We start from the raw sequence: 9,295 nt of genomic DNA, 5'->3' as shown, positions 1-9,295 counted from the left end.
TAAATGCTTAGAGCTTAAATAAATTTAACCAATATCATCATCAATTCAAACTCTTAATTCTTCTTTCCTTCCATGTCTGTACCACAATCCATGGAGGTCTTGTGCCATCCCTAACAAGATAACATCCTAGACAGTTGCCCATTCTGCCCATGTCAGAAACCACCTCTGTCTGTGCCATTAAACATAGTAATTAAGGTAATGTCCTAACGGTAAACAACACTCAACTATGAACTCTGACCAAGGAGCAAAAGCAAGAAGTAACTAAGTACAAGGTGAGCACCATGACTGTTCTCACTTTCTGTCCCGCTACATGAAGCCAGGCAGCACAGTGCTGTAATATCTGCCACCAAGACAGGTGACCAAAACAATCAAAGAGCAATGAGCATGCACTGCGTGCTCTTCCGTTCTTGTGTTTTACTTACTCACTAGCTAAATAAATATCAGTATAATTAAATAAAATAATAATACCTACTGCAGTGTACGCAGAGCATTACAAGAACAAAGAACGGCTCTCAGTGAGGCTCCAGTCCTATCGTTCTTAGTAAAGAGCCATTCGGAAGAATCGGATCGTTAGTGAATGTCAGACTTTGGTCACAGCATTGTCCCATACATGTGACACATCAGTCAACACCTCCGCATTCAGCGCAGTGAGTGACAGCTTTTTTCATACAATTTGTTCGTGCACAGCTAGCTTCACTTTTCTTTTCTAAGTGATGATAAAATTTAGAAGTAGTCCACCGTTTGTCAAAGCGAACCGCTGCTAAACATGTCGTCGCCATCGAATTTCTGATTATTTATGTAGCAGGAATCTATTACTAACGATTAGACAGACATCTGCCACTCAGAGAAAACCACTGTGCAGGGTTTGAAGTCCCGCATATGAGTGAAACAGTGGACAGTGGAAACAGAAACACGTAATTATTACGTCACGTTATTGCTTGGATTTTAATCGGTATATTTCTCAATCTAGTGATTTTTCCACAGTTGTGGTCTTGACCGGTCTTGTAATAAATTCACGAGTTCTCAGCGCCCGAGACAAGACGGAGACCAAAGGAGGTCGAGTCCGAGACTAGACCGAGACCATCAAAAAGTGGTCTCGAGTGCTACAACACTACCTGTGAGAGACGCATATCAACAGATGTCTACATTTTAAACATGCGTAGTATATTTTACATACTTGTTGTCTTAACCCTTGTGTGTGCAAGGACTGAGGCAAACAGAGGACTATGGCAAATGATACAAGTTGTACATGTGTTGGGTCGGTTGGACCCCATTTCTAGACACAAGAGTTAATCTATATTTATCTGAATACATCTTTTGCTGATTTGTTGAAAAGGACCACACTTGGTTTATATGGAATGACAAGGATGGCTGTTGTATGACATAAGTAGCACAAAATGATATGCACAGTTCAAAATTGCTGAATGAAAAAAGAATAATACTACAATTAACCCCGTATGCTTTTGGTTTTTTTGATTTTACATTTATCCAGCTTTTGCAATCAGTAAATCTCAAGAAAGAAGTGCCCAAATGCAGATGGGTTTGTATTTTAAGTCAAATTTTATTGAAATACTTTGAACTACATGCAATCACGTAATCATAAGCTGGGAGTTACTCGCATGCTTTTACTGCACAAATGGCTTTTCACATAATAAACTATCAAGACAGATTGTCAAATGAAGATTCTCATAACCTGTGCAGTAGTACAGTCTTTGCACCTTCAGTAATAGAACTTTTAAACTGATTAGAAAAAACAATAATAATAAAAGAACAGAAAAAAATAAGCAAATAATAATAATAATAATAATAATAATAATAATAATAATAATTAGGACCTGGCAGAGAAGGAATTAACTTAACTACAACAATTCAATTCAGTTTAGCCAAGTCCCAACAAATGTTCTCTCAGGGCACAACAAGGAAAAACTCATTTTTAACAGGAAGAAGCCTCTATCAGAACCAGGCTCATGATGATCAGTCCTCTGCCTCCACCACTCACATTTTAAATTCAAAATGCTGATGATCCATTTACATGGACTACCATAATGTGAGCTCCCAGTATCCAGGTGGTTCACATTGATAGTCCATCATGTGAAGTACCAGAATTTAGCTCCCAATCATTCCTGACCTTACTGTTATTAGCTCTTCTTTATAGCTGCAATTTTGTTGTACATAAAATATTTTATTGCTTTCCAGTCTCTTTCATTATCCTTTAGGATCTGATTATTATTTAAGCATTTTTGACAGTCCACTTTGCCAGGGATCTTCAGTTTCTTCAAGAAGTCCTTGAAATGCTGGTGGATGACTTTTCTTTCAGTGTCTGACCAAGGTCTTCTGGATTTCCCTGTATGTAAAAGAAGGAGGAAAATTAATAAATTGATTAATAAAAATCGCTTAACACCAACTCTGGTAAATAAAAGTCAAGAGTTTTCATATAAACACTGGAGTAAAAGGGAATGTTGCTGGCTTCACGCAGGTTTTCCTGGTTTCACACCCCACAGTCAAATGGTAATGCTGCAGGTACCCATTGTTTCCTGGTCCACAAGGGGTCAGCCCAATCTCTTTGATGTTAGAAAGTCAGCAGAATGTGACTCCCATGTGATGCTGTGTGGAATTTTCCAGCAAAACTATTTGAGATTTTATCAATAGGTCGTAAACCAATCCCCCATTTGGGAGAGGGAGAGACTTTGTTCCATTATATGCATACTATAATTCCTGTAAATAAAAGAGAAATCTTGCACATTGTATGTGATTTCTCCATCTGCAGAGATATTTTGCAAACAGTCAAAGACTGTAGGCAGCTGATTTAGGATTAGCACTCTGGTGTTGGGATTCAGAGGTAATGGGAAGGGAGGCACCCGACCTGGGGCCGGAGTGATCTGGTTGAGGATCAGCTTCTTTACTATTTTTAATACTGCAAACAGTATCCCATGGAGTGAATTGTACAACATACCTATTTTACTTGGCGACTTTGGCGATATTTTAATGCCCCCAGTTGACGTGCATGATGCAGTGCTTTCTTCACGGTTTTTACCCTTTGAAGTCTCTGAAAAACATAGTTAGCAATTAAATGTTTACATCAGATTGAAGTGGCATGATCATTTAAAAAATACTTCATTAAGTGGATAGATTTTTTTTCTTTTCCGTTACAGTAGTAAACAGAGGAAAATGTTACCTTTTTGACTCTTTTTGATGGGAGTCCCTTCAGACTGAACATCTGAATCTGAGTCACTAGACTTCTCCTCAGCTGCAGCAAAATGTTTACAGTAAATACTTAAGCACATCTATTTTTTTAACAAAATAAAAAATATAAAATTTGCTTCATTTCATAAAAAGAAAATACATTTTGAAATCTTTCACTTACAGTTGATGTTTGGTGTGATGTCTTCAAGAGATTTCCCTTTGAATTTACTCATTCCACCTTGCAGAGCAAAAAGAAGTCTACTGACTTTTGCCACTTGGAGTGTTTCTTCAGGCAGTCTGTAAAATTCCCTGTGGACCTCAATATCATGTCCCATGAAAGTTGCCAGCTGGTCTAGTTCGTGAGTTTGCAGGTTTAGGAGCTGTGAAACTGTGGCAATATGCTTTCGTAGTTTGGTTGATGTGAGATTCTGTGGTTGTTTAGCTCCGCAGCTTTCAGCAAACCGTTTTAAGCTGTCACATCCACGAAAGTTCCCTTGGGAGCCATAAAATGGACGAGCAAAAATGTAGGGATTGGTGGGGGAAATGCCAACCTCTTCTCTAGTTTTAATCAGAAGTTCCACAGACTGTTTTATATTTGTTGTGAACAGAACAGGCACTTTGCGGCCTCTTTTCCCCCGTACCTCTACTCTGGCGAGATTCTCACAAAGTTTTTTTTCAAACTTTGAAAGGCTCTCCAAAACTTCATCATGCATGTCGTGTTGGTTCCTTTGTAAATATGTGTTGAGTTCCATTCTTGAAACTTCTCCTTCACGACGGCGATTGAACAGTATTAGCTGTGTCAGAGTGACTTGAGCGAGTTCACTCCATGATTTTGCTGTTGGTTGATCAATGAGATTTTTTTTGCAGACTACCTCAAGGCTTTTCAGATGGTCCTGGAGCTTTTTGATGTCTTCTGACAAAGGCAGTATTTGCGGCAGATTCCATTTCTTCTGGTAAAGCGTTTTCAGGGCATTGGATGACACATGTGTTGACCAATCCAGTTCTATTAACTTGACAAATTGCTCTGCTTTTGATTTTAAATCATCATCCTGTACACGCAGCGCCTCTCCTTGCAAAATGTACGACACTTTCACAAGAGAATGGCGCAGTTTTAGTGCTGTTGAGGGCACTGCGAATCTGTTCGATAATTCATTAAACCCAGTCATCTGTTTTACAGCCTCAAGGACAGTGTTGAATTTTCTTGGGCAGATCAAGTCCTTCAAAAAGACAACGTCCTTGTCAATGTCTCTTGCAACAAGAACAAGCCTGGCAAGTTCCCTCATCTTATTTCTGATGTCTGCTCGATGGCGTCCAACTTCTCCATTTTTGAGGAACATTCTCTCACCCAGAGAAATAATGAGGGAGTCGGCCTTTACTAACAGCGTGATATTGTCATACGTCATTTCCTGGAGAACCGTTTTAAGTCCAGTGGAAATCACAGTATTCATGGGTAACATCATGGAAGAACTTGTCTGAACTCTTCTTGTCACGATGCTAGCTTCTGTCCCTCGGAGTTTGCAACGCTTGAGGTGTCTCCAGAGATCTGTCTTCACATACATAGCAAAGCAAAACTTGCAAGGTAGGTAGTTCGTTGCAGCTACCTCACATGTTGCTTGCCTTTTTGGGATGATTTGTCCTTCCCCAGAGGACAGGACAGAACAGTTGTGTTGATAGTTTCCCATGTTTGCTACTTTGGTCAAAAGCAAGGAGTGCATTTTTGATCCTTTCCTATATGCAAGTGCCCTGGCCACATCGGGTTGGTCTGAATGCTTCTGCTTCAGATGTCTTGTGATTTTTGCGTAAGGCTTTCCACAGTAAAAACAATAATTTTTCTTGTCATAGACACGATGGTGTGAAGTGTTTGAAGATGTTTTTACTGTGACGTTATGTTGTTGAGAGTTACTGCCATGTGACTTCTGTTGAGTTTTAGAAGGTGTTTTTCTGAGGATTACTTCACGTTCTGTAGTTTCTTCTTCCTTTGATTGTGAGTTGTCATCTACTTTTTCATCTGACATTACCAGAGAACGGGAACCCTCTTCCTCGACGGTCTGAAAAAAAGATAGCTTATTAATTACTTTGCAAAGAAGAGAATATCATACTCGCACCACTTCTTTATACATAGTTATGATTTTCTTCACCGCTGCTTATATCATTAAATCCTTTATTACCATTTCAAACTCAGAAAATTCCTCTTCCTCTTCCATCACAGAAGATGAAAGCAATGGGTTACAGTCAGAAATGTCAAACAGATCGTTGTCAGTACTCTCTGCAATGTCCGTCTCAGCTAAAGTTTCAGGCCCGTAATTTGTTGTATGGGTTCCATCCTGTAATAATAACAAAAAGCAGCGAATTAATGAATATAAATGACAATAAAAGTAAGTATTAAATATGGATTTAAAAGTCAGATAAAATTTCTTCAGTGAAAGATGTTAAGTGTCTTACAGTAAAGTAAACTTATATTGCCCTACACTACTGGAAAACAATGACTTACTTCTTTTTGATTATCAAGCCCAGTGTTGTTTGTGGTTCCAGTATAATCAGACCGATGTGGCAAACCTGTAAATAAGACAAAATAGGGTTCATCAGTTTTCATGTTTAATTTAAGATGTTTCCCAGCCCATAAAGTTATAAATTATATTTAAACCAATGCTACTTACACGTTACAGCCTTAAGAGATTCTTCAATGGTGGGACGTTCTTCAAGTGATCTGCTCAGCATCCGGGTAATGATGTCTTTTAGCCCACTCCATCTTTCCTCACACTGAAGAGTGAAGTTGGTCATTCTGATGTTAAGCATCAGCCCGATGGGATCACTGAAGTATGGGGTTGTAGTTTGAAAGGGATGTTGTCCATCTGTCAGGATGTAATGCATCAAGCATCCCGCTACCTAAAATGTAACAGATTACATTAAAACCATGTCCTCAAGGTCAAACTATGCAAAGTGAATAATAATAATGAATGTTATTATTATTCTAATCCAAACACTTGCTAATGATTGAACAAAATCATAGCTCAACAAACAATCCTAGTGTCTAGTATACAATTAAATGAGCATTTTAAGTTCAACACACCTGGATATCTGACTCCTTCTTGTATTTGCTTTTTATAACTCCAACATCCTCATAACTGGCCCAGGACAAAGTTCCACCTGTTAGTGAAAATGATGCAGTGTCTGCAGGATCCAGATTTCTGCTTGCTCCAAAGTCTCCAATACACATTTTATTGTTGATATCTGTAGACAAATAAAATATCTTTAATTATACAAATATCAAAACATAATTTAATCAAAATTAGCATTTTAATGATCAACATTTGTGAATAAAATGACTGGTACAGTTTGCCCATTAAGTTTCCTTTACCAAACAGGATGTTTTCAGGCCTCAGATCTCCGTGCAACATTCCATGTGAGTGCAGTTCCTGAAGTCCCAGCAGTAACTCCTCACAGATTCCCAGTCTCCACTGCTCAGTCAGGTTTTGTCTCTCAGGAAAATCCTTATTTTCGATCAGGTCTTTGAGATTATATTCACAAAGAGGAAGGACTAAATAGGCCAAGTAAGTGTCTTCAATCACAGTAAGGGGCTGCAACAGATGTTTGGTTTTTAATCTGTCTGAACACAGAAAGTTAGCTATTTTCAATTGGCTTTTGTTGATATGCTTAGGAAATCGCTTGACTGCCACAGGGCCATTGCAGAAGAATCCTGGAAAGACTTCTGGTCCATTGCATCCACTTGCAATCTTTATGTTTGGATTGATTACAAGGCCATCAATTTCCATCACGCCAGACTCAGACTTGAGGTTTTCTAGTGAGCTCTTCCATCGGGATTCCTTCAAAATTAAGCAAAACAAACAATGAGACAATAGAGTACCAATTATCTTATGTATTATCTTTCTGCTACAGGGGAAATATAATAGGAAAATGTTATATAAAGATGAAGAAAAAACTTCCACAAATATTTACCTTCTTTTCCATGTGTTCATTAGAAGAGAAGGAAGTTGTCTTCTAAAAAAAAGGACAATTACAGCATTACATTATTATGCAGAATTTGGTTTGTTTTTACCTTTGACAGTGTTGTTACATTTTGAGTTTAAACATGTTTACAAACATTTATGCCACTTAAAGCTCATTAACAATATAGTAAAAATGAGAGATGAAGAGGTAATACCTGAGATGCATGACATTTGATAAAGCATGCTTTGAATAAAATATATATGTATTATATACTGTCAATACCTGTCGCCATTGACAGTTGGGGGTTTCATAGTCGTAGACGATTTCTTCTCCTGCAAGAATTTCTGTGATTGCAAATACACACAGATGTGGTTTTTGTTGTTCATCCAATACCTGTTGGTCACATAGGTACAGACACAAATTATTTCAGTCAATTTGTTTGTTAAATGAAACAGTTACTAAATTAACACAGAGTGACTTCCGACTGTGTTACTTACAATTTTAATTTTGCTGTTTGGCTTGATGTGGTCATCATTAATGAATCTTCCAAGTCTTGTTTCTTTACTGCCATCAATGCTGGAAAAAAAGAGATAAATTATACTTATTTCTGGGCTTAGATTCAAAGTTTGGACGTTCATGCAATTGTATTTACCAGAAGTTTTGTTCTTGGAAGTTGTAGAAATACAAAAATGCTGCATCTTCAGCAGAGTACTCTTTATACAGGTCCTCTCCCTCAGAGCCAGTGATATGTCTTCCAACATACTCCAGCAGGAATTCTCCTGGCTCAATGTTTTTGGTGGCAATAACTCCATAACCTGAAAAACACGATCAGGATTTCATTGAGCTTCGCATTTACAGTCCCAAATGTTGAACTGCGACTTCAAATCGGCTGAACCTTAAGAGCATATAATAGTTATATAGATTAGAGGTGTGCCGATCGATCGGCCACCGATCACACAAACCTGCATCTCATTTCACAGCCTGCCTGTGCAGCTGGTCTCCTCTTTCCTTCACTCTGCGCAAACGCGCGGCAACAAATCCTAAGCGATGTGGAACTATAACGCACTGAGTGAATGGGGAAGTTTGCGTGTTGCGGCGGAAAATTTAAACTCGTGGGGTGAAGCAGGTCAAAACGCATCAACACGACGAATCTAATATGGCATAAAAACAAAGCCATACTTGACGGAGTTTGACTATATCGAGGCTCACTGCAGTAAAAAAAGACATACGGAGGATCAGACAGCAGGTAAAGCAGCGCACAGCTACAAACACTCACCCGGATTAGCATGACGGTCAGAAAGCTAAGCAAATAACCTGGAAAATGATTTAAGTCTTCGAGCTGCGATGTAAGACGCTGGTTCTGCTCTCCTGTTGAACCGCTGCTACGCTACAGGTAGTAATATTTAACAGACGGAGCTTCTGCTCCACCTGGTAGTGACTCTCACACCGAACCTCTGCTTAAAGCTGCAGCATCTAACTTAAAAAAATACATTTTACATACGTATTAAAACTTTCGCTGTCCTAACATGAGACAGATAATCTCTGAAAAAAGAATCGATGTTCTGCATAATTACTCCGCTCAGTCAGAAACAGCCAATCAGAACTAGCAGTAATCAGCTAGCCGCCATTCTAACAGGAAGTTTTTATTCTGTAACTCAGGACTATTTATTGTAATGGAACCTGTTTTTGCCTTTGAATGTTAAGTTTTATACTTGAATTTTTTTGGCAATGTTGAGAGGTTTTATTTTGGCTCTTTGCATTATTTAGCCTCTTCAGAGCCTTCATATGTTATCAGTCTGTTAAAGATAGTATTACCGATAGCAGTACAATTCACACAATGCCTGTTTTGTTTAGTTTTCTTCTTGGAAAAAGTTATTAAAAACAAGTTTTTGTCTAAATTAAGGTGAATTCATGGTTCCTTTTTCCACATAATGTAACTGATAGTATTTATGATAAAATAATAATAATAATAATAATTATGTGATCGGTATCGGTATCGGTGATCGGCCCTCATGGGTGATCGGTATCTGTGATCGGCCCTCATGGGTGATCGGTATCGGTATTGGCAGGAAAAAACCTGATCGGCACATCTCTAAAAACTACAACACCTAGACTCTTTAAACCTGGACTGGATTATTTTTGCTCTAATAGCAGAATATTTAGA

At 38.4% G+C, this 9,295-nt stretch overlaps 2 protein-coding genes across 2 annotated transcripts in view; both read right to left on the bottom strand.

The window, feature by feature from the left end:
• Nucleotides 1-1,814: 1,814 nt before the first annotated feature.
• LOC106947045 (uncharacterized) lies at nucleotides 1,815-5,471 on the bottom strand. Its single transcript, XM_015031829.1, has 5 exons — nucleotides 5,352-5,471; nucleotides 3,365-5,231; nucleotides 3,176-3,247; nucleotides 2,954-3,046; nucleotides 1,815-2,344 (listed from the first exon to the last, which is right to left on the bottom strand). The coding sequence occupies exons 1-5, from the start codon at nucleotides 5,385-5,387 to the stop codon at nucleotides 2,139-2,141; spliced, it is 2,274 nt and encodes a 757-aa protein (XP_014887315.1). The 5' UTR covers nucleotides 5,388-5,471; the 3' UTR covers nucleotides 1,815-2,138.
• A 168-nt stretch (nucleotides 5,472-5,639) lies between these two features.
• LOC106947017 (probable serine/threonine-protein kinase irlF) overlaps nucleotides 5,640-9,295 on the bottom strand; it is a 6,968-nt gene continuing 3,312 nt past the window's right edge. The window contains exons 2-9 of the mRNA XM_015031787.1: nucleotides 7,784-7,946; nucleotides 7,629-7,707; nucleotides 7,414-7,524; nucleotides 7,141-7,182; nucleotides 6,542-7,007; nucleotides 6,254-6,414; nucleotides 5,841-6,069; nucleotides 5,640-5,739 (exon numbers count right to left, since the gene is read on the bottom strand). Of these exons, the coding sequence (XP_014887273.1) occupies nucleotides 5,648-5,739; nucleotides 5,841-6,069; nucleotides 6,254-6,414; nucleotides 6,542-7,007; nucleotides 7,141-7,182; nucleotides 7,414-7,524; nucleotides 7,629-7,707; nucleotides 7,784-7,946 (1,343 nt within the window). The 3' untranslated portion in view covers nucleotides 5,640-5,647. The remainder of the gene's footprint in view (nucleotides 5,740-5,840; nucleotides 6,070-6,253; nucleotides 6,415-6,541; nucleotides 7,008-7,140; nucleotides 7,183-7,413; nucleotides 7,525-7,628; nucleotides 7,708-7,783; nucleotides 7,947-9,295) is intronic.

This window comes from Poecilia latipinna, unplaced genomic scaffold (assembly GCF_001443285.1).
Source record: "Poecilia latipinna isolate Pla-1442-1.1 unplaced genomic scaffold, P_latipinna-1.0 Scaffold218, whole genome shotgun sequence".
Lineage (NCBI taxonomy): Eukaryota > Metazoa > Chordata > Actinopteri > Cyprinodontiformes > Poeciliidae > Poecilia > Poecilia latipinna.
This window is presented reverse-complemented; position numbering and strand designations above follow the sequence as displayed.